The 26,923-nt window shown below is 32.0% G+C and overlaps 1 protein-coding gene and 1 long non-coding RNA gene across 3 annotated transcripts; one reads left to right on the top strand and one right to left on the bottom strand.

The window, feature by feature from the left end:
- The first annotated feature begins 5,053 nt into the window (after positions 1 to 5,053).
- Psf2 (DNA replication complex GINS protein PSF2-like protein) lies at positions 5,054 to 6,372 on the top strand. Its single transcript, XM_083087801.1, has 4 exons — positions 5,054 to 5,564; positions 5,717 to 5,825; positions 5,910 to 6,071; positions 6,188 to 6,372. The coding sequence occupies exons 1-4, from the start codon at positions 5,320 to 5,322 to the stop codon at positions 6,230 to 6,232; spliced, it is 561 nt and encodes a 186-aa protein (XP_082943927.1). The 5' UTR covers positions 5,054 to 5,319; the 3' UTR covers positions 6,233 to 6,372.
- A 4,386-nt stretch (positions 6,373 to 10,758) lies between these two features.
- LOC145965459 (uncharacterized) lies at positions 10,759 to 21,115 on the bottom strand. Of its 2 annotated transcripts, none has more exons than XR_014436716.1 (3): positions 21,002 to 21,115; positions 20,765 to 20,877; positions 10,759 to 11,090 (listed from the first exon to the last, which is right to left on the bottom strand). It is a non-coding gene; the product is annotated as an uncharacterized LOC145965459 (long non-coding RNA). The 2 variants fall into 2 exon arrangements; XR_014436717.1 differs by lacking the exon at positions 10,759 to 11,090 and adding an exon at positions 20,220 to 20,580.
- Between the last annotated feature and the right edge of the window lie 5,808 nt (positions 21,116 to 26,923).

The following is a 26,923-nucleotide window of genomic DNA, read 5'->3' as shown; positions in this document are numbered from 1 at the left end:
TTTTATAATGTAGTCATCATTCAGAAAATGATCACAATTTGTGATTATGTATTTAATTGTTATTTTATATTCGCTTTCAAATAATAAACTATATAATAATAAAATTTATATAAAAAGATGGTAATATATGTAATCCAATTAATTATAATTGACAAAATAATTTCTTGTGAAAAAATAAAAGTAAAATATATAGAAGAATTTTTTTTATAGCTTGTATAAAAAATCAGTTTTATGCTAAGTATATTATAATTTTCTGGACTGTAGTAATATTTAATATATAATTTTTGCTATATAAATATATATTTCTTCTTAATTGACAATAATTAACAAAGTAATCAATAATAATTAACAAAAAAAATGATAACATAAAAGAATATGCTAAAAATGTGCGCTTGTATATATTTGAAAATACAAAAGAAGACTTAGGCCCATATTCTGAATCCTCTTTTATCGATAAAAGTGCTCCTAAAAGCGGCCTGTAGCCAATCAGAAGGCTTATATGCCACTTTTAGAGGCACTTTTATCGATAAAAGAGGATTCAGAATATGGGCCTTATTTCCGATAAGGCATGGGCAACTTTCAAGTTTTCGGATGCAAAAATAATAAAATCTACAGAGATATCTATTTTTGCTCTTACAACATCAGCAATGGATTCATATTGATATATGACTCCTCTCTCTCGCATTTTGATGTAAGCCTTCCGATATTCTGTGACATGACTCAGCCGATCTTACTATCTGTAGAAATAGATTTTATATCAGAAATATATATTTATATAGCAAAAATTATATATTAAATATTACTACAGTCCAGAAAATTATAATATACTTAGCATAAAACTGATTTTTTATACAAGCTATAAAAAAAATTCTTCTATATTTTTTACTTTTATTTTTTCACAAGAAATTATTTTGTCAATTATAATTAATTGGATTACATATATTACCATCTTTTTATATAAATTTTATTATTATATAGTTTATTATTTGAAAGCGAATATAAAATAACAATTAAATACATAATCACAAATTGTGATCATTTTCTGAATGATGACTACATTATAAAACAATTATAAAAGATTTACTTATTTATTGGTAGAAAAACATATTTCAATTATCTACGCTTATCCACGATCCATGATATAATATGCGATTATGCGGAATTAATAATAAATTAGTCATGGATTAAAAGTTACAAAAGAGATAAATTTGCTCGTTTTGTTTACACTTAAAGTCAGTACACATGAGAAAATTTTAGTATTTACCATAAGCAAATCGACCAATCACAGGACGGCGTCCATTTTATATAGCTTCCGGCTAACTTCACAATATAAAAAAATTTAATTAAAATTAAACGAATGACTCACAAACCTTTTTAATTATACTTCAAAACTCTTCATACGAAATACAAACGATTCATAAGGAGAATTTTTAATATTTAGTTATGTTGGCTAACTACATACTGTAAAAATGATTAATTTTTTATAATTATTCTAATTACTCACAAACGTTTTTAATCACACTTCAAACATCTTCATACGAAATACAAACGATTCCATAAGGAGATTTTTGGTTGGCTGAAAAATTTCCGGCTAACTTAATACGAATTACATAAGTATGTAAGTTGTGTATAAACTTACAGTTGAATATAAGTTATTTTTAAATAATATATAATGTTCTTCGTTTTTAATTAAAATTTATCACAGCCTTTAAAGATAAAATATATCAAAATATATTTAAAAGGTATATGATATAATTAAAATCAAGATTAAAAATATATAAAGATTAAAATATATGTATATAACATTTATATATATATTTATATTTATTTTATTACAAAATTAAAAGTTTATAATGTAAAAAGTACAAGTTTTAAGGTGAAAACTTAAATATTAGCTGGCTACAAGTGTCCACCATATTAGTTTTCCACCAATATTACGCATGCGCGACCGCCATATTACATGGTTTTCGGGGACACATTTTATGTACAAAATCAATGGGAGTTAGCGATCTAGTTATAGTATAGATATCTGTGGTTATGTCACAGAATATCGGAAGGCTTACATCAAAATGCGAGAGAGAGGAGATGGCATATATCAATATGAATCCATTGCTGATGTTGTAAGAGCAAAAATAGATATCTCTGTAGATTTTATTATTTTTGCATCCGAAAACTTGAAAGTTGCCCATGCCTTATCGGAAGTAAGTCTTCTTTTGTATTTTCAAATATATATAAGCGCACATTTTTAGCATATTCTTTTATGTTATCATTTTTTTTGTTAATTATTATTGATTATTATTGATTACTTTGTTAATTATTGTCAATTTTTCAGATAGAAGCTAATATAGTCATAATAGATGAATACTACATAATATCTGGTGCAACTTGTTGTAGTAAATTGTAATGGAATCCGTAATGTTTTAAGTTTTTAAACTTAAGTTTAAAAAAAAACAATCTTTTTATTTCATCCATCAGCAAATTGTGATTCTACAAACTATATAAAGAATATAATACTTACTGTTGAAAACTGTGACGTTATTAAAATTTTTTAATGCACGCGTGCTTGTGTGCGTGTGTTCAATACGCAAGAGTTCAGTTCCTATTGTTCCATGAAGCGGATTACGTGGAAGCGTAACCAGCAGATCGCCAATCACAGGGCAGTTTCAACAGAATCTTTAAAGGGGCTCTATCAGAATAATCCCGTGATTGGCGATCCGTTAGTTCCGCTTCCGCGTAATCCGCTTCATGGGACAATAGGAACTGAACTCCGGCGTATTGAAAACAGCGGAACATCTCTGATTGATCGCGGAGTTCGATACGCCCGATACGCGCGTATCGCCATACGCGCCATGGGACGTCACCCTTAAGTGGATCGTAGCGTATAAAAAACGGCGGATCATTTGCTATTAGTCCAAGTTCGATACGCCCGATACGCGCGTATTGAAAATCTGACCAATCGCAGACGTTCCGGTGTTTTTGATACGCGAAAGTTTCGTTTCTATGGTCCCATGGAGCGGAATTAGCGTAAGCGGATCAGGCGGATAGCCAATCACGAAACGATTTTCATTATTTCCTTCAACTGAACAGTCTTGTGATTGGCGAACCACGATTTTCAATACGCGCAATCCGCGATACGCGCGATACGCTCCATGGGACTGCACCCTAACACATATGTGCACAAATGTGCACAGGAAAGCACAAAGTGTAGCAATGTGCACGATTCAATTGGAACAAAATGTGTACCATAGTATCTATACTGTGTTCATGCCTTGGTATTTTTTAGTCTATGGTGGAGAGTGATAGAAATTGTTTTTAGGTTACGTTCCAAAACGTAAATAACCGAGTGAAATTTTACTCGATGGTCGATTTGAACCAATCGGAAAGGCTTAAAAGAGTTTCGAAATGGCCATTCGAGTAAAATTTCGTCGGTTACTTACGTTTTGGAACGTAATCTTAATAACAATAAAGCGTCGTCTACAATGAGATTTTAAGGAGACTTAAGGCGTAAGATTTAAGAAATTGACCAATCACAGTCGAGTATTCTCTTAATACTTGACTGTGATTGGTCAATTTCTTAAGTCTTAAGGCCAGTCTACAATGGCAGTAAAGGCCATGGCACACAAAAAAACGTAAGCAATAAAACGTAGTCAGTAAGCAAATTGACCAATCATGATTGAGCAGTAAGGCAGCCATATTAAAACGTAAGAAAACGTAAGAATTCCGATTGGTCGATTTCCTTACTGACTACGTTTTACTGCTTACGTATTTTTGTGTGCCAGGGCCCTAAGCGATACAAAGTATGGAGTAAGATTTTTCGAATTACTTCACCTCTGTCTACAATGGCGGTGCAATGCAAGTAATGACTCTACCAATCAACGAACAGACCATCAGATCTAGAGTTGTAGAATAGTGAAGAACATACCAAATGTGCGAGGTTATGAATAAATTCTTTCTCAGCATCTAAATCTGCAAATAAATATCAATAATGTTTTTAATCATAATCTCACAACTATCATAACCTCAGTTTCCGTTAGATAGATACTTACCAGCAATATTTTTTAACATTGCATTCACAGAAGCCCAGGCACATTCTTTATTATGAACATTCTTATATCCTTTTTGTCTTTTGTCCCATAGTATCGGGTTTGCTTTTACAATAGCAATTAATTCTTTTTGATAAGTTATTATTTCATTTTCAATATCTTCATTTTCTTTGTTTTCCAAATTATCATATTCCACGTTATCATAGCTTTCTACATAATATTCTTCAGCCATTATAATATAAAAATATATATAAATAATATATGAAAATCACAATAATTTCGCAATAAATTATCCACGAGAGTTCACTTTCAGCACATCGACACACTTTTTAATTTCGCGCCTTAACATCCTCTTGGGAGACAGTAAGAATGTAGGGAGTATGAAATGGGAATTGGCCATTTCATTACTCCCGGTCTTTACTGCCCTTAAAACAGTTTACTACCTACTCTAAAATCCATCTTACTGCCATTGTAGACTGGCCTTTATGCCTTAAGTCTCCTTAAAATCTCATTGGCTGCGTTCAGCAGAAAAAGCTGCTTTGCAACTGTTGTAAAATTCGTGAGCCTGATTGGTGTATGCTCTTAATTTTGACTAAATCTAAGAGCATACACTAATCAGATTCATGAATTTTACAACAGTTGCAAAGCAGCTTTTCCTGCTGAACGCAGCCATTGTAGACGCCGCTTAAAGCGTCGTCTACAATGAGATTTTAAGGCGTAAGACTTAAGAAATTGATCAATCACAGTTGAGTATTCTCTTAATACTTGATTGTGATTGGTCAATTTCTTAAGTCTTACGCCTTAAGGTCCATATTCTGAATCCTCTTTTATTGATAAAAGTGCCTTTAAAAGTGGCTTATAAGCCTTCTGATTGGCTGTAAGCCACTTTTAGAGGCACTTTTATCGATAAAAGAGGATTCAGAATATGGACCTAAGTCTCCTTAAAATCTCATTGTAGACGACGCTTAAAATTTCATTGTAGACGACGCATAAAGACTCTTGCACAATGCTAGGCAACAGGCAATAGGAATAGGGAATTAAAACTATTCACCAATAAATACGCGGAATAGAAAATATTCGCCAATAGGAGCAGAGAATAGATACTATTTCTGTTCTTATTGCCTGTTGCCTAGCATTGTGCAAAGGCCTTTAGAATCTATCGGAATACATACAGGATACAGATACAGGAGATACATTAAGAAGTGTTAAAATGATTATAAATGTTGATTGACAATAAAAAAATGGTACTTAAAGCGAATTAAAATTTTAACAAAACATGGATCCGAGTAAGATTGAATTTCTTGGCGAGAAGCAACTAGTTAACATAGTACCTAACTTCAATTTGGATATAATTTATTTGATCTCGGGCTCAGTTGGGCCATTTCGCGCTGGTTTGCCTGTCAAAGTACCAATTTGGCTTGCCGTGTGTCTCAAGCAGAAACAAAAGTGTCGTATTATTAACCAAGAATGGATGAATATTGAAAGTCTAAATGACAGAAAAGAAATGGAAAAGATGTCAAAGTATGTAAGCAATTCCCCAAAATTGCTACTTATTGATATATTTTTTTTATTGGTTTTTATTTTTTTATTGATATTTATTTATATTTTTCAAAATAATCTTATATTTCAAAATCCGATGTCGTCATTTACTTATAAAACATTTTACGAATTAGGTTGTTTACAGAGATGCCTAGTAATCATTATATAGATGAAAGTCAAATTTTATTAAATGTGGCAAATGACGATATACCTGACGCAGATCGTATAAGGATATCTGTAAAGGTAGATAAATTGACTAAATACAATAAGCATAGACAATAACATAGAGAATAAAAATTGTATTATCAAAATTTGCATTATATATAGGATATATGGGATATAAGAATGTCTAAATTGCGTACATCTGTTGATGCTTTTGTAAAGAGCGAGGGAGTGCATGCAAGATTAGATCATCTTACTGCGATGGAAATTAATAGTATACGTCCATTACTCCCACATGCATTAGATCAAATGTTACGAATACAATCTGTAAGATTAGCTTTTTTATTTATTAGCTTTATTAGTGTTATATGACATCATATATGTAATAATTATATCATTTAATAATTGCCATTTTAAATAAATTTAATTTCTATTTTCTGCAGGCAAATATGGAAGAAATTAATTCTCAATACAGCGGAAAAAAATAAAAAATTAAAGTGAAATACAAAATTATTTATATAAAAAATATAATGCTATTATAATATTGTCAGTAAATAGAAAAATGTGAATATTTTTAGAATTTTTATATTTTATTGACTTACAATTAAAAAATCTTTATTCAAGAAAATTTATTTTCTGTATTTTATCCTCACAAGAGATTCTCTTAAGATATATTGTTTAATATTTGAAGTCAATCATATATGAAGGATTTAGAACATTAATTTTGGGTCATTCATTTTGTCAATTTTGTAATAGAGTATTTTTTGTAATTTGTATGCTTTTTTAAATGAATCATGATAACAATGTTTTGTTATTCTGGGCCACCTAAAATAATTTTGATTATAGTAATAACTAAATATGCAATTTTATTAGTAACTTAATGTGAATTTTTACAACAAATTTATCTGTATTGACTAAACATATTTCTCTGTATGCATTTTCTTTTGTGATCTAAGCTATCTTATAATAATCTAAAACTACTTTATCAGCTACAACATTGCAATCATCTCGAAAAAATTAAAAATAAACTTTTACATTCTTCCTTTGGACCCTTTATATGTGTACATGTATTAGATTTATACACAGTATAAAATATAACAATACATTTTGCATACGAATATTATGTAACATTATAGTTTATTAGCCACTTTATTTTTTAAGTTACATATGTTTATTAACATATCTCGATCACATTTCTCATTATCACTATGTGTAAGAAGCGTATATTTACATTAGTCAGACTGTCTTAATTACTTTAATTCATTTCATTATTGTATGTGTGTAGAATTCCACATTTATATTTACATTTTTTAAGTTTATAGTATATACAGAATTCTTTAATAATCTTTGATTTTTTTCCCTAAGAATAACTTTCAGTCGCAATTATAAAGCTATTCGAAAAATCGAGAGTTTCGCTCACTCGTCAGATATTTTAAAGGATGTTTTAAAAGTGAAAAAAGATGTAATTTGATAAATATGTGAATGTGAAACAGATCATTCAGAAAGATAGCAAATATAATTACAAGCTATTATAAAATATATAACGATAAAAGAGCTAATAACATATATTAACCTTTCGACTATTGACAACGTCGGGTTATTTATGGATTATATATATATATATATATATATATACCCCGTAAGCAAAATGCGCGTAATTTGTCAGTAGATTGACGACAGATTTCCACAAAAGTTGCTAGCAGATTGGCATCCGTTATGTCCGCAATAGGCTCACGATTTGCTAGCCAAACCTGCTCACAGAATCTGACAGCAGATTATCAGTAAAAACCGAGCAGGATCTGCTTAACATTTTTTTTTTGACTTGACGTCAAATTGTCGGCGGAAACCGAGCAGGATCTGCGCGCGCGTAATCTGACGGCAGATTGGCAGCAGATCCCGAGCAGAATTTGCAACTTCTGGTCATTCATATAAATGTATATGCAATTAATGTTAATTTGCAATTAACAATTACATATTTTTTCTTAAAAACAACTGTGTGTTTTCTTTACACTAATTGATTCCTCTCATTATTTTGTATATAAAAGTATTAAGGTAAAATAATCGAAAAATGAATATTTTACAAGATATTTTATGGTTTATGTAAAATTAAGAAATGATTTGAAGCCTCATAACTCGGAAAGTACTTAATGAAAACTAACTGAATTATAGTGTTTTGGAAAGCTCTCGAGATAAGCTACAAGAATATGCAAAAGCATATAGGGTGTCCCATTTAAAAAGTTGGAGGTGACCTTCACATAACCTTGACAACGCTATTCGAGGTCATAATAATGTTGCTGTGTAATGCGCCACATAAAACCCTATAACTTTTGTATGAAACATTTTTTTTTTAAATGCGTATTTTTCGAAATATTAAGGGGTTTCCACACTTTTGCTAAACCCTGTATACTTAGTATATCATAGTATGTATTTCGAATGTAGAATATATGCATTATACTTTTGCAATATTCTTCGAACATTCTCAGTATCTACATGTGCTGTTAGGGATATGTTATATCGTAATTATATCTCACATAGTGAAGGACTAGTTCAATTTAATTAAATTAATAATAAAGTAAATGGTGAAAGTAATTAAATTGAACTTATAAAGCTTGAGATATAATTTATTTAGAATTAAATTCTTCCTTTATGTTTCAAATAGGCAGGAAATGAATAATTTTCCATTTATCCTATTGATTTCAATCAGTTTAATATTCTGAATCTCATCTGCTTGTATCAGATATCAGAAATTAAAGTGATAGAAATAGTTGCTATAGTTTTAATCTTTTATTAAGGAGGATAAACACTGTGACAGCCGAAAAAATAGCTCTTTTTAGCGAATTTTTTGTGATGCCCATAAAGCAGGTAGATAAATAAATGTTTTTGTATTGAATTAGTCATCTTTAGAACTGTTGAAAAATATTTTTTTATTTGATGAAATACATTTTTATCTTGGTATAAAATGTGTCTGTAGTAGGCTCTGCACGCCGCGCAAGCTCCATCGGCCCTGCACCTGGAGTCCTTAAAAGTCATTTGAAATAAAAAAACCCAAGATTTTCTTAAAGTATATGAGTGTAGTTTCAGTTAAGCGTACGGAAATTTTAATATTTTAATTATTCGCAAAATGGCGCACGTTCAAAAAAAAAGTTCGAAAATCGTCTAAAAAAAATACCGTTTTTTTGGTATTTTTTGGGGAAATTTCAATCGTAAAAAAAAATCCGTACGCTCAACTGAAGATATTATATTTAAAAATATCTTGTTAAAATTTCAAGTCATTTGGATTTAAATTGGCTAAGAAAAGTGCAGGGCCAGTTGTGAAAATGTCATTTCGAGAAAAACGCGTTTAAAGTTTTAAGTACGGTTATTTTGTTAATAAATACGTTTTTTTCAAACATACTATAATTCATTCAATCCAGGGCCATAGTATGCATCATTTTGTGCGTGTTTCGGGAAGTACTGGCTGATTTTCTCCTACTGCTAACAAACGAATCTCCGTCAAACATCGTGTCATATGTGCGTCTGTCCGCTGCAGCATTGCGGCCGGAGTCTTGCGTTTGGCAGTATTCAGCTAATACCGGTCCGATTTTAATATTTAAAATGGTTAAAATGTTTAACAAAGACTCAATGCCATCGTTAAATATGCATACAGCTAAGTATGCAACTGTTTTAACGACTTTAGCACTGCTAGATGTTGTTTTTAGAGCAAACTTCCATAGCGTTGAAGCTCTCGTTATTATTTTGCGTGTAACCGCCCAAACAGCGCTCTAACAAATCAGTTCTGCTCAAATCTTTATATACTAGAGTAATTGCCTTAATGGCAGCTTCGGATAACGGTTTTTTATGACCTGCCTGGAGTCCCCTACGGAGCGCAACAAAAACGGCTGTAGTTCTGTTATTTTTACGAACTTCAGCATAATATTTTAGGAGACTCCACATGTTATACTTTAAGAAAATGTAAAAAAAAAATTGATTTTTTTTTGCCGTCACAGTGTTTATCCCCCTTAATACGCGACTTTTTACTCCCGACTGCTGCCAACCTACGGTTGGCAAAAAACGGAGGGAGTATGCGTTTTACCGAGGTCGGATCGGTTGTTATTATATATATTTCTGACCGAAATTTGATTGCGAGAAAGTACATCACATAGCGGTAAGTGAAGGAACTATCGAATCAAATGCAGATTGTTGCCAATTTGCCATCAGATCACGCATGCAAACCCTGTTCCACTTCTGCCGTCAATCTGCAGTCAAATTACGTGCACGAAGATCCTGCTTGGTTTCTGTCGCTAATCTGCGTCAGAGTCTATGAGCAGGCTTTGCTCGATTTTTGACATCAATTTATCAACTTAATCGGTAATAATAGCTTCAGTATCAAATTTGTAGCTTTTTTGTTAACATTAGTTGATAGCAGACACGTGGCATAGTCTGCTTTCTACAGACTGCTATTTTGGGTATAATTCTTATTTTAAAAATACACTAAATAAACTCGTGTGATATAATAGGGGCAAATAAATATTTTTTATCTGTTTCCACTTAAATTTTGACAAAAATATGCTTTAAAAAATAAATTTTGGAATAAATTTTAAAAATTATTAAAAATATACTTAATCGATGTCTTTTTGTGTAAAAACAAAATATCTTTCTATTGCCAATATTTCATCGATACGACAGATTTTTCAACTTTTAAATGAATCCTAATAATATTATGTTGTTCTGAAACAATTTTAAAAATAATTTTAATTACAGTAATAACTTTCTCGTCTAATATGCAATTTTATTAGTAACTTGTAAATGTAAATTTTTATAAAAAATTAAAAATTTATTGATTAAATATATTTTTCCTGCAAATTCTTTCACTACTTTTTCTTTCGACCTAAGCATATTTTTTTATGATAGAATAATCTAAAACTATTTCATCAGTGCTACAACGTCGCAGAAGTGACACCTTTAATGTTTAATAATTTTATATTATCAGATAACGATCTTTAGTTTTCAAACTTTTGTTTTTATATAACAAGAGATCAATTAAGTATATTTTTAACAATTTTTTAAATTTATTTCAAAATTATTTTATTTTGAAATTTAGTGGATTAAACTAAACATTTACTTGAAAACAAATGTTTTATATATGTGTGCATATAGAAATATACAAAAATATTAATTTTTTTGAAAATATTTTGTTTTACAAATAATATATATTGTATATATAAAATTTTTTAAATCTGGAATATGCGTATAAAAAAATTTTGTTACAATCCAAAATAGATTTCTATCGTGCAATTTTCACGATCGCATCCATCCCTAGATAGCACAAGACATCTTCAGGATTATCTTGAATATGTCTAGGATGTCCTGGAATATTTCCAAGATATTTATATTAATGTTAAATATTTTATGTGTATATTTAGAGATTTCATTAATTATAATGAAATATGTGAAATAATTTTAAGATGTTAAAAACTTCAATAAGGTATAAATCTTTCATTAATGTCCACTGTATATTCACTAAACTCAAATATGGCTTAAAAACCTAATATCATCCTACACATACATATCCAGGATATCTTGAGGCGTATGTCCTGAGTACATCCTATAAAATCACTTAAGACATCCTGAATACATTTTGGATGATTTTGGGATATTCTTTACTATCTGGAATGAATGAAAACAATGCTTATATAAATGTTTAACCCATTCGGCATGTAATATTATTAAAAAATATTGTAATGTTCAGAAATATTTCAATAACATTTTTGTAACTTTGTATTTGGAATATTTCAGAAATATATTCCTGTATCATTTTTTTTATAATATTACATTTGCAATATTTTTGAAATCTTTCAGAAAAGTAAAAAATTTGCTAAAAAAAGTTTTATATTTTTATAAATTTCTAAGCTATTCATTTATCAGAAACGAAAAAAGTAATACTTCAGTAATATTATCGAAATATTACTGAAAGGATCCAGCATATTTTATATAAAAAAAGTGGCTTCGGTCAAATTGGCTGAAATTGAAATATGTTGGTGTTGATCAAAAGTTTCCTCAGACAAAAAATCCAAAAATCAAATGTCTAAAAGATACGATTGAAGTGGGTGGTATTGAAGTTTAAAAAACGCCTGTTTTTGAATACATAAATTAAATTAATATATAAACCCAGTAAGCAAAATGTTAGCAGGTTGGCAGCAGATTGGCAGCAAATTCGATCAGAATCCCACACCAGAACCGTAGCCATCTGTGTCCGCATTAAGCTTTTGTTTTGACAACAGAGTCTGTAAAACATAACCTGTCAACAAACTGTCGGCAGAAACCGAGCAGGATCTATGCGATGCAATTTGATGTTAGATTGCCAGCAGAAACCGAACAGAATCTGCGCATGCAACCTGATGGCAAATTAACAGCAGAAACTGCACAAGATTTGCGCTTACTTTTATTAATGTTATAAATGCAACAAAATGGATTATTACAGCTGCTAAGTAAGAATATTATCGCCAAGTTAATTACAATTTTTTTTTTAAATGACATATATGTCATATGTTATATCGTAATATATGTTAATGTAATATATGTTATATCGTAGTTATATCTCATATAAGGACTACCCAGTAAACAAAATGTTAGCAGGTTGGTAGCAGATTGGCAGCAAATTCGATCAGATTTCCATATCAGAACCGTAGCCATCTGTGTTCGCATTAAGCTTTTGTTTTGGCGACAGAGTCTGTAAAACATAACCTGTCAACAGACTGTCGGCAGAATCTGTAAAACCTAACCTGACAACATATTGTCAGCAGAATCTGTAAAACATGATCTGACAACAGATTGTCGGCAGAACCCGAGCAGAATCTGTGCACGCAATCTGATGGCAAATTTACAGCAGAAACCGAGCAGGATCTGCGCGATGCAATTTGATGTTAGATTGCCAGCAGAAACCGAGCAGAAATCTGCGCATGCAACCTGATGGCAAATTGACAGCAGAAACTGCACAAGATTTGCGCTTACTTTTATTAATATTATATAAATGCAACAAAATTGATTATTACAAGTGCTAAATAAGAATATTATCGGCAAGTTAATTACAATTTTCTTCTAAAATGACATAAATGTTATATCGTAATATATATTAATGTAATATATGTTATATCGTAGTTATATCTCATATAGCGAAGGACTAATTAAATTAAATTAAATTAATAATCAAGTAAATGATAAAAGTAAATGTAACTTGTAAAACTGGAGATGTAATTTATTTAGAATTAAATTCTTGCTTTATGCCTCAAATAGGCAGTACATGAATAATTTTCCATTTATCATATTGATTCCAATCAGTTTAATATTCTGAATCTCATTTGCTTGTATCAGACATCAGAAATTAAAATGATAGAAATTAAAATGATAATTACTATATTTTTAGTCTTTTCTTCATATTCGCGACTTTATATATATTTCTGACAGAAATTAGATTACGAGAAAGTACAGTTCACGTAGCGGTAAGTGAAGGAACTATCGAATCATGCAAACTCTGTTCCGTTTCTGCCGTCAATCTGCTATCAGAGATTGTGTGCGCAGATCGATTTTTGTTATCAATTTGCTATCAAATTGCGCCTCACAGATCCTGTTAAATTTCTGCTATCAATTTGCCGTCAGTTATATTTGCAGGCTTTACTCGATTTCTGCCGATAATTTGACATCAAATTTCATTGCGCAGATCCTGCTCGATTTCTGCAACCAATCTAATATCAAATTGTGTTGCGCAGATCTTGCTCGATTTCTGCCAACAATCTGCCGTCAGTTATATCAGCAGGCTCTACTCGATATCTGCCAAGAATTTGATATCAAATTGCATTGCGCAGATCCTGTTCGGTTTCTGCAACCAATCTGATATCAAACTGTGTTGCGCAGATCTTGCTCGATTTCTGCCACCAATGTGCCGTCAGTTACATCAGCAGGCTCTACCCGATTTCTGCCGACAATTTGATATCAAATTTCATTGCGCAGATCCTGCTCGGTTTTTGTTATCAATCTGCTGTCAAAATTGCGCTGCACAGATCCTGCTCGGTTTCTGCCATCAATGTGCCGTCAGTTACATCAGCAGGCTCTACCCGATTTCTGCCGACAATTTAATATCAAATTTCATTGCGCAGATCCTGCTCGGTTTTTGTTACCAATCTGCTGTCAAAATTGCGCCGCACAGATCCTGCTCGGTTTCTGCCATCAATGTGCCGTCAATTATATCAACAAGTTCTGCTCGGTTTCTATTGACGATCTGTTGTCCAGTTATGTGAACAGATTTTGTTGTATGTCTGCTGACATGCTGGCAACATGATCGAATATATCAATTCCTCTATGCAAACTGTAGTCTTTCTGCCTTTAAAATTTGTAATGGGTGTTTGACGAAAATCTGTTCTAACAGATTTAGCTATCTGGGTAATTCAATTTAATTAAATTAATAATAAAGTAAATGATAAAAGTAAATGTAACTTGTAAAACTGGAGATGTAATTTATTTAGAATTAAATTCTTGCTTTATGCTTTAAATAGGCAGTACATGAATAATTTCCCATTTATCATATTAATTCCAATCAGTTTAATATTTTGAATCTCATCTGCTTGTATCAGATATCAGAAATTAAAGTGATAGAAATTAAAATGATAATTACTATATTTTTAGTCTTTTATTCATATTCGCGACTTTATATATATTTCTGACAGAAATTAGATTACGAGAAAGTACAGCTCACGTAGCGGTAAGTGAAGGAACTATCGAATCATGCAAACTCTGTTCCGTTTCTGCCGTCAATCTACTATCAGAGATTGTGTGCGCAGATTCTGCTCGATTTTTGTTATCAATTTGCTATCAAATTGCGCCTCACAGATCCTGTTAAATTTCTGCCATCAATCTGCCATCAGTTATATCTGCAGCCTTTACTCGATTTCTGCCGATAATTTGACATCAAATTTCATTGCGCAGATCCTGCTCGATTTCTGTCGACAATCTGTTGTCAAATTGCGCCGTACAGGTCCTGTTCAATTTCTGCCATCAATCTGACGTCAGTTATATCAGCAGGCTCTATTCGGTTTCTGCTGGCAATCTAACATCAAATTTCATTGCGCAGATCCTGCTCGGTTTCTGCTGACAATCTGTTGTCAAATTGCGCCGTACAGATCCTGTTCAATTTCTGCCATCAATCTGACGTCAGTTATATCAGCAGGCTCTACTCGATTTCTGTCGAGAATTTGATATTAAATTTCATTGCGCAGATTCTGCTCGGTTTCTGCCGACAATCTGTTGTTAAATTGCGCCGCACAGATTCTGTTCAATTTCTGCTATAAATCTGCCATTAGTTATATCAGCAGGCTCTACTCGATATCTACCGAGAATTTGATATCAAATTTCATTGCGCAGATCCTGCTCGGTTTCTGCCGACAATCTGTTGTTAAATTGCGCCGCACAGATTCTGTTCAATTTCTGCCATAAATCTGCCATCAGTTATATCAGCAGGCTCTACTCGATATCTGCCGAGAATTTGATATCAAATTTCATTGCGCAGATCTTGCTCGGTTTCTGCCGACAATCTGTTGTCAAATTGCGCCGTACAGGTCCTGTTCAATTTCTGCCATCAATCTGACGTCAGTTATATCAGCAGGCTCTATTCGGTTTCTGCTGGCAATCTAACATCAAATTTCATTGCGCAGATCCTGCTCGGTTTCTGCTGACAATCTGTTGTCAAATTGCGCCGTACAGATCCTGTTCAATTTCTGCCATCAATCTGACGTCAGTTATATCAGCAGGCTCTACTCGATTTCTGTCGAGAATTTGATATTAAATTTCATTGCGCAGATTCTGCTCGGTTTCTGCCGACAATCTGTTGTTAAATTGCGCCGCACAGATTCTGTTCAATTTCTGCTATAAATCTGCCATTAGTTATATCAGCAGGCTCTACTCGATATCTACCGAGAATTTGATATCAAATTTCATTGCGCAGATCCTGCTCGGTTTCTGCCGACAATCTGTTGTTAAATTGCGCCGCACAGATTCTGTTCAATTTCTGCCATAAATCTGCCATCAGTTATATCAGCAGGCTCTACTCGATATCTGCCGAGAATTTGATATCAAATTTCATTGCGCAGATCTTGCTCGGTTTCTGCCGACAATCTGTTGTCAAATTGCGCCGCACAGATTCTGTTCAATTGTTGCTATCAATCTGCCGTCAGTTATATCAACAAGTTCTGCTCGTTTCTGTTGACAATCTTTTGTTTAGTCATGTGAACAGATTTTGTTGTATTTCTGCTGACATGCTGGCAACATAATCGAATATATCAGTTTCTTTACACAAACTGTAATCTTTCTGCCTTTAAAATTTGTAATGGGCATTTGACGAAAATCTGTTCTAACAGATTTAGCTATCTGGGAGTGCTTGAAAAAATATTTATATCTAATGTATGCCACTTCTACAATATTTAAGGAGTTCAAACCTTTTTTGTTATATACGTGTGCATGCGCGCGTGCATGTATGTGTGTGCGCGCGCGCTGTGCTTGATCTCTGCGTAATATATACACGCATGACAAAGAGTTTGGAATCATTAAATACTGTAGAAGTGGCACACATTATACAGGGTGTCCCATTTTAGAAAACGCACCTCGATAATTCTTCAACGAATCATTTTCAGCAAAAATGTTTCAGACAAAAGTTGTATGGTTTCAAGGGGGACATAAGATGTCATTAATTTGACCTTGAATAGTTACTTGAAGGTCACCTTCAATTTTTTAAATGGAATCGCCTACTTTTTATTGCATATTCTTGCAGCTCATCTCGAGAGTTTTCCAAAACACTATAATAAAGTATTTTTTCATTGAGTACTTTTCGAGTTATGAAGCTTAAAATAATATTTCAATTTTACATAAACTATAAAATATCTAGTAATATATTCATTTTTTGATTATCTTAGCTTAATACTTTTATGTACAAAATAATGAGAGGAATCAATTGGTGTAAAGAAAACACATTGTTTATAATAATTTCGTAATTCAGTTTATAGTAATTTCATAATTGTTTCGAAGAAAAAATATGTAATTTGCAATTAACAATTACATATTTTTTCTTAAAAACAACTGTGTTTTTTTTTACATCAATTGATTCCTCTCATTATTTTGTACATAAAAGTATTAAGGTAAGATAATAAAAAAATGAATATTTTACTAGATATTTTAAGGTTTATGTAAAAATTATTCATCATTATGTAAAAATCATTCAAATTATCGTATCTTCGATACTTTTGATTTTCGGACTTTTTGCTCGAGGAAACTTTTGAGCACCAACACATTTCAATTTCAGCCAATGTGACCGAAGCTACTTTTTGTCATATAAAATGTGCGGGGTTCTTTTTTGACAAGGTTGCGTATTGAAAATGATTGCGGACATTAAAACGTTACAGAAGTGTTGCACAAACGGTCGCGAAATATTTCAAATAAAATATGACAGCAATGTTTTAGTAATATTATAGCCGAGTGGGAGGACATCCTGAGGATGTCCAACAGGATATCCTGAGGATGTCTTAGGAACTAATATTCGGGTATCTTTTGTTCTTCCTCATGACATCCTGAATATCCCGGGATAAAATTATGTAATAATATTGTTGCGCCCCCGCGTCCCGTCCCTGCGGATGTATTTGCCACCCGTTATTCTGTCGGCGGGAAGTACGTCGACGGAAGAAGATCGTCTTTGCGCGCGTTATCAAGATGTTGTTTTTAACGATTGTCAAGCTGAGCGATCGCGCGTTAACCTGTGTTCCGTTTATTCTGAGTTATTCTGAGTTCTTGTATGTTTCTCGTGATTCTACTAAAGTTCTTGTGTTTCAAAGAACCGTGTTATTATTCCCGAGTGCACGAGTGTGCGAGTGTGAGCGTGTGTCGATAGTTGTACCGCGCGCGTTTCGATATATATCACTCAGCGGGCGCAACAATATATATACAATAGGATATATATACAATATATATACAATAGGATATCCGTAATGTCCATCCTAGACGCCCTTCGGATGTTCCTAAAATATCATTGTGTTGTCTAGGTCACTTGCATCATTTTCTCTCTGAGGATTAATATTCAGCACGCTTAAACCCACACAAAAAAAATTATGTACTAGATATCTAATAAATATCTAAATATCTATATGAGGTCTATGTCCTCTATAGATAATTAGTAATCTTAGATGTACAAATATCTATATCTCTCGAATAACTAGCGGGGATATTTTTACACTAGATGTGTATATATCATCCACATATCCATATCCACTAAGGCCCAATTCCACAACTCACTTTAATCGAAATTTAACTCGTTAAAGGAAGATTTACATTGCGTCCAATGTCCGATGTATGACGTCCGATTGGATACAGTGGGCTTTGGACGCAATGTAAATCCTCCTTTAACGAGCTAAACTTCGGTTAGAATAAGTTGTGGATGGGCCTAAGTAGCTACCAAAGATATCCACTAGACTCAGTAAGCAAAATGTCAGCAGGTTGGCAGCAGATTGGCAGCAGATTCAATCAAAATCCTATACCAAAATCATAGAATCTGTATCCGCATTAAACTTGTGTTTTGGCGTCATAGTCTGTAAAACATAATCTGACAACAAATTGTCGACAGAAACCGAGCAGAATCTGACATCAAATTGCATTGTTCAGATCATGGTCGATTTCTGCTACCAATCTGCTATGATAATTCTGTGCCAATTCAGTTTGTGCTGGTATCCTGCTAACATATGGGATCGTCCTGATTGCGCACATTCCCGATCGGACACACCACTTATACCGGTACCTAGGGTAATCAGCACGATTGATCAATCAAAAGCCTTAATTTTCAACTGGCCAATAAGTATTGTGTCCGATTGGGACTCACTCTAACATATTATATCAGCAGGTTTTGTAACATTTCTACTAACATTCTGTTATCATTATCTGATATAACAATATAACAAGTTGTTATCATTATCTGATATAATAAGTTTTGCATACAATCTGTTGTCTTTCTGCTGACAATAATTTATAGCAAGCACTTGACAAAATCTGTTAGAAAGAACAGACTGTTAGAACAGACTGACTGGGGATATATACAGGGTGGTCCATTTAAGTAAGACCACCTAAATATCTCTTCGAGTTATGATGATACAAAAAATATTTTTTACATAATATGAATGGTATCGAAGGACCAATATCCGGCAAGAATATTTTTTTTCAAGGTCATTTCTTCAGTTTTTATTGGTGTTTTTTTGCAATTATATATATTTTTTTTATTGTACCTTGTAGCTGATCAAAAAATATGTTTAGACATGTATAATAATATGACCTTAAAATGACCTCGATCTCCAAAAATTAAAATTTTACATAAAATTTATGTCTATCAAGATCGCAGGTTTTGGAAAAGACGCGACAATCGAGAGCCTAAGAATGTAAATAAACATGTTTATAATTATAATACTAGTGATCCCTGACGATTTAAAAGTTTTCTTCATTTTTAATTTGTCAGTATATTTACGTGTACGTATTTGTAACGAATTTATGATGATCTACGTGTACGTATTTATGAATTACTCAACGTAAGAAAAAATATGATATTCATATGATATTCATATTAATATGATATTCATTTATAGTAAAAATGATCAGTGTTTAAGGGAAACAGTTCGAATGTATAAAGTTAGAGCTTATGCTGATATTAATTCTGAAATAATCGAAAGATTATTACAGTCGGTTATTGCTCGTTTCAGACAATGTATCATCGTAGAGGGACATCATTTTGAACATCTACAAAAATAATAACTTAAAAGAAAGTGAATGTTGCCTTATACATTTCATGATCGTCTTCTAAATAGATATTTTATTAGTGCAATAAAATATTTTTTTTCTGTTTATAGGTTCGTCTTGGTCAAAGCCTACAATCTCGACATTTTTATGTAAAACTTTAATTTTTGGAAACGAATTCATTTCAAGGTCATATTATTATACATGCCTGAACGTATTTTTTAATCAGTACGATGCAATATGCATTGTATGCAAAAAAACACGATGACCTTGAAAACTCTGAAAAAAATGACCTTGCAAAAAAATATTAAATATTGTTGAATATTGGTCCTTCGATACACCATTCACATTACGTAAAAAATAATTTTTGCATCATAATTCGAAGAAATATTTAGGTGACCTTACTTAAATGGACCACCCTGTGGTTCTGGATAGCTCAGTGGTCTAGAGCAGTTGCCCAGATGAAAGATAGGGATGTATGTGGGAGGAGGTCGGACGTGTCTTTACGCCCATTTGATCAACGAGCGACAGAATCCATCCGTGGCAACGGCATTGACGCATATCCTGTGGAGAGAGCATTCACACATTTTTCAGCCTAACGAATAATTGCTAGAAAACAATATTCGCAGACTAGAAAAATATGTGAGGTGCAAGTGGCTGGATCGGGAATCGAACCCGAGTCTCGCTTTCCGGGCAACTGCTCTAGACCACTGAACTATCCAGACCTCACACCTAATGCTGCTTTTTAACACAGTGATATGCGACTCCAGAGCGATGTTGATATCTCGCTCGATGGATGCAATGCCGATTGCCATGGAGGATCCTTGAAAAGGTCGCTCGCTGACCAAATAAGTGCCGGTGGAGGTATTCGCGTGCATGCTGGCTTCCGACTGGCCTTCCGTATGAAACGGCACCGATGAGCACAACGCCGTAGAGTGACCACATCCCCCAAGATCCCTCTACTAAAATCCCCACTGTATCAAATAGCAGTGGCGGATGGACCCTAAGATAGGGCCGGGGCAGGCCTCCAGATATATTATCCACACATCTACATTCACACGCAAAAAAACGAGCCATTAAATATTAACACAATTTTTCATCATTCAATAGCAATAAATAAACATCTTTTAATAACAATAAATCAGCAAAAAATTACCGTCCTGAGATAAAATAAAGTTAAAACAAAATTAAAATATGGATTTGTTAGGAAACAAATGAGCTTAAAAACTTACACATTTTCGTACCAGGAAGCCGATTCTCTTGAGCAATGCAACAATTAAAAAAAAGTTTGTTTTCCATTCGTCAAAGTCTATCCATTCATCAAAGTCTATCTCCTCCACGTCTGCTATTTTGTAAAATATTTTTTGTGACCCAAAGGACCCCGCAGAAAACATATGGAAAATGGCTTTCGGTAAAATTGGCTGAAACTTTGCCATTTTGTACTTCAAGTAATGCTGATCAAAAGTTACCATTGTCACAAGTCAATCCTACGAGCCGTTTTCGTTCTGGAAAGGCTCAAAGTTCGATAATAGTACCTATGATACTTTCTCGCTTTCAGCGTTATCCAGGATCAACGACGTGGACGTAGCGAGTATCTGATCCCTTTGTGTGTATGCGTGTGTGTGTGTGTGTGTGTATGTGGTGTGTGAGTGTGTGTGTATGTGGGTGGGTGGGTGGGAGGGCGGGTGGGTGTCAGCAGAGATAAGGACCCCACGGTTCGTCACTTCCGCGGTAGTTAACGACTCCAAACCCTCTCTGCTGTGTGTGTGTGTGTGGGGGGGGGTGTATGGGTGTGCGTGGGTGCGTGCGTGCATGATATATAACATATTATGTGTATGTGTGTTAATTATTGCGTTTTTATCACATCTATTGATTAATAATGTCAACATTCCGAGGATCATCTGGAGGTTCTCGGTCTGCGGCATCCAATGTGATGTTGAGCAACGACGTATCAAGATATTTGATGTTTCCCTGATGTCGTGCAAAACCTAGGTACCATAAGACGCTGGCAACGTGTGCGCATGTACCTAAAGTGCGAGCTCCAGATTGACATGTACAATAATACCCATTAATTGGATCATTAGCATTGTCAGCAGCATTTTCATCCCTATTATCGATCTCATATGAAATGAAGATCTGATGTCTTGTTGCATTACGAAATCTGGAATACAATCTAATTCTTAGAAAACCTGGCTCATTAATATGTTGATCAATTTGAAATTCCTCATCATTATCCCTTAGTAACTTATCTTGGATATATGAAGTAGATACATGCGCACACGTTGCCAGCGTCTTATGGTACCTAGGTTTTGCACGACATCAGGGAAACATCAAATATCCTGATACGTCGTTGCTCAATATCACATTGGATGCCGCAGACCGAGAACCTCCAGATGATCCTCGGAATGTTGACATTATTAATCAATAGATGTGATAAAAACGCAATAATTAACACACATACACATAATATGTTATATATCATGCACGCACGCACCCACGCACACTCATACACCCCCCCCCCCCACACACACACAGCAGAGAGGGTTTGGAGTCGTTAACTACCGCGGAAGTGACGAACCGTGGGGTCCTTATCTCTGCTGACACCGTAGACCTTATAAGTATGGACTGGCAATTGCCTATAGTTTCTGTAGAGAAGCAGTGTCCGGAGGAGGTTAGAGAGAGAAACATACTTTTTAGTACTTCTCTTTCTACAAGTGTCCGGAAGTATGCATTGCGCATGTCAGTTTTAAATAAGCTAGATTAAGTTTATAATATGATTTATCAAGAAATAAATAATTTACAACTTTTATAAAAAATATTATGCCAAAAATTGAATGTTATAACTTATTTTTATTACTCTGCAACAATAATAATATAAGTTTTTTGTTGTAAAATAAAATATATTTTAAAAATAGATATAAAAAATATCTGTAATTTAAATTATGTACATATATAAAGCATATATAATAGCATTTTCTTGAAAATTTAAATTAAATTATACTTTAATAATATTTTTTCATCTAAAACCTACTTTATACTATTAAAAATAATTAATATAACATTATATATGTTGAGTTTATTATATTTTAAGATTTTTAGTATTTAAAAAATGTGTTTCTTCATAAAATTGGAAAATACTAAAAAATAAAATCTTAATCTTGTTTACATTAAGCAAATAAGTAGGATAGATAGAAATAAAAATACAATGTACAAAAATTATATTATTTTTTATTCGTGATTAAATAAAATTAACTTTGTTAATTTTTGTCTCTTTTTCTGTTCTTTGTCATACGTATTTCCTAAATGATGGAATCTTATATTAATATAATGTTCTGTTATACATACAATTAATTGTTTTTTATGATTATTAAATGGTTCCTGAGAAAGAATATGATGATTTAAATTGAGAAATACATAAGGTAATACATTTTGTACAACTTTATTAATAATTACAGGTTTCATATTTTTTTTTAAAATTTCATTTTGATATTCTCTAATAATTTTTTCTGCCCATGTACAAATATAATTAACATCTTTTGATGGTTTTATTAACATGCCTCTATTTTTTTTTAGTAATAATAAGTTTGTACTATCATTCGTTTCTAATTGTTTTTCACATATTGTACATGATATTCTTTTCTTTATTTGTTTCACAACAAATCCAGCAATATAATTTGTGACATCTTCGACAAATGTACTTAAAACAGGAATAGCAGATATGTAATCATGATCATTTAAAACATTTGCATTTAAATCAATTTGTTCATTGTTATTAATAGTATTAATAACATTTTTATGTTTTGGAAGGGAAATAGGTAATATTGATGTTGTATCTAATATTGTGCAATTAGCATATGCTGATTCTGATACTTGATGGTATACCAGCAACTTTTTATAAGCACTTTCAAATAAAACACTTGATGGATTACTATTAAATCCTCCACGACTTCGGATTGCACTAAAAAATGACTCCAAATGGTCTTGTAATAATTTATATGTAAGTAAATATTCAATATATTTTTTTGAGTATAAAGTTCGATATAATTCAAGTCCATTTTCTAAACTACAAACTATTCCAATAAACCCCGTACTTCTTGTTGAATGTATGATTTTTTTGCCAGTATTATCTTTTAAATTAAAAACATATGTTTTAAATAATGATACAAACTCTGCATATTTTTCAATTGTATTATTATTAATGGGCTGATTGAAGGGTTTTTTAGAAAATTTACTTCGACAGTTTAATATATCAAATGCTTGGTTCATTAATGAACAAAATTCTGCTGTAGCAAAAGCTCCTTTAAAACCATCATATTTTTTCTCCTCACAATATATTAATGCCTTGCTAACACTCTCGCTCAAAACTTGGACTGCTAAACGAACATTCATTTTCTCATTATAATAATTAATGTGACGTCCAGTTAATTTTGTGGCAGCTTTTAATCCTTCTGTTTTTTCTTTATTATAAAGTGCGATAATATAATCCCATTTTATTATGTCCCCTTTTTCATTTAAAAGAATTTTTTGTCACTAAAAGTATTTCTTATTAACTTTATAGCATGGGAAGGATCCAAAAAAATAAAAATATTGTCTCTTGTTACAGGATGACAAAAAGTATACAAAGAAGTGTTAAAGTCAAAAACAGCACCAAATTGTGCACACATAGACTTATTAACAGGTGCTCCATCCAAAGTAATTGAATGTACATGACATCCTGTATCATATAATAACGATAAACAAGTATTTAATAAATTTGCTCTTTCCATGGCATTTAAACTATTAATTAGAAAATATCCTAATGGTATTTTCCAGTGACTATTTAAAGCTACGGCAAGAAATACTAAAGCATTCTTAGCTAAATCTAATTCATCATGATCATAAGTAAAATCAGAACCTAAGTTGATAAAACCAGAATAATTGTGACCATCCCAGTGAACATGTTGTCTAATGGCCATCTCATCAATTACAACGTTAACAATAACAACTCCTTCTTGTACTTTTTGCCGAATGGAATTGAAAGATTCATGTGTAAATCCTGGTTTGCCATCAATTGATTCAAACCATTTTCGTATTGTACGCTCGCTAGGTAATAAGTTATTAAAAGATCTTCTGACGTAAGCATAAGCTCTAGCTGAATAAAAGTGTAAAGTGATAGCAAATCGTCTTAAATCTGAACTAAACGATGCTTTCTTGACTCCCGACAAATGTCTTTTCATTATCTCTGAAAGCGAATCTGATGTTGTCGTCTATATGTAGAAAATAGAAAAAATTAATATTTCTTAATAAAAAATTTCTTTTTTCCATTAATAATTAACAGTTATATTTAAAAAATAACTGTTAATTATCTATATATTAATTTTCTCAGTAAAAAATCCACAAAAAACTGCATTAAAATTTTAAACATTAAGTAGTAGTAAAATCTGAAAAACAGTTTCTATATAATTGATTATTTATTATTATATACACATTATATACATGGTAAAGTGTTTTTATTGTAAAGTAAAAATTTCAAACTAAATTATATATAAATGAAAACTGTAAAATATTAATTATGAAAAATATATTTAATAGATTGACACATTAATCATTTATTGCATTAGTTTAACAACAAATTAAATTAATTAACTAATGAGATTAAATAATTAATGAGTGTTTACCTTATTAAGAGCAATTACAGAATTAAGAAGTTATGTTCATTATGATCAATTTTGATAGAAACATTTTGTACATTTCACTACTATTTAATGATAAAATGTTAATGATGACATTAAGATTTTATGTGTACCAGTAACATCTGAGCTGCATTTTCTGAAATTAATCGTTTCTTTTGTAATGTTGAAAGTAAATCCTTCAATGTCTGCACTTTTAATTGCAATCTTTTAAATCGCTTTTTAGAAGCATCTAATTGTTTGTGATATTGGGAGACTTTTCTTACAGCTATATCAAAGCATAACTTAGCACGGCGTGGAGTTGAGAAATGTTCAGCTGTACAATCTCCAATTCTTGCAGGACGCCAAATTTTTGTACTTGCACTATGTGACTCGCTAAAAAGTAAATTATTTTATATAATACATATATTTCTATATACATATAATATATAAAATAATATATATATAGAATATATTTTGGGATAAACAATAAATATATTACTGTAATGGTATTGGTTCCATGCATTTCTCTTCTTCATTAATTTCTTTCCTTTCACTTTCATTTAATGTCTCTTCTTCACTGTTAATTTCTTTTCTTTCACTTTCATTTACTGTCATTGTTGATGCTTCATCTATATTAGATATGGATGACTCTTGAGCTCTACAAAACAAAGATATATATATAAAATATATATTCTTATTTTCATAGGATTATTTTCAAAGAATAATATACCCTGATAATGTAATTTCCATTTCTTCTTGATTATAAATAGATTCTTTTGCATTTTCTACACCTGACGTTGCGGGAGAAGATAGGTTTGATACAATATTTGAAACAGTCAAACATTGTTTTTGTATACTAAAATAATAAATATAAATTATTGAAGCAAAATTTTTTGGAAATTATTTTTCTAAACATTATTAATAACATTTTTTAATAAGATATAGAATATAACTTTTCTGTAGCGATTAAAATTGCATATTACATTTTTTTTGCCTTTATATTATATTATATTTATTATATCTTATATTACCTTTTTAGATTCTTTTTTCCTTTTCCAAGAAATAATGATGGAACTGCGTTTGGTTGTAAAATTTTTCGAGATCCATTAGTCCATCGCAAATGAGAAGAACTGAAGTGACGTGAACATACTCTGCTTTCTTTCGTGATTTCGCTTATATTGCACGCATCCATCCATAATTTTTTATACTTTTCATTTGTTGGAAAACTGAAATTTTTTATGTTTTTCTTTCTTGTACTGTTTACAGAATGTCACTTTATAACACTACGATTTGTATCATTAATACTTACGAGTAAAAAGAAACACTATATTTTGATGAATACGTTATATCACAAACAATACATCTTCGAACCATAATTGTTAATATTTATTAAAATAATTAAATTAATATTAAATACACACACAGAGACTTTCTGAGACTTCAGACACTACCTCAATATTATGTTCTCTCTGTAATAATACATACATATACACATATACACCAATCTGAATGTTTTACTGTATAGTATATGTCATGTGCATGCGCAAAACGTATTTCCGGACACTTGTAGAAAGAGAAGTACCAAAAAGATGTTTCTCTCTCTAACCTCCTCCGGACACAGTCTGATACGTATTGCCAGTCCATATCTGTAAGGTCTATGGCTGACACCCACCCGCCCTCCCACCCACCCACCCACATACACACACACTCACACACCACATACACACACACACACACACA

This window comes from Camponotus vicinus, unplaced genomic scaffold, assembly GCF_025532165.1.
Source record: "Camponotus vicinus isolate PSW18456_S1 unplaced genomic scaffold, iyCamVici1.0 SCAF_14, whole genome shotgun sequence".
Classification (NCBI taxonomy): Eukaryota; Metazoa; Arthropoda; class Insecta; order Hymenoptera; family Formicidae; genus Camponotus; species Camponotus vicinus.
This window is presented reverse-complemented; position numbering and strand designations above follow the sequence as displayed.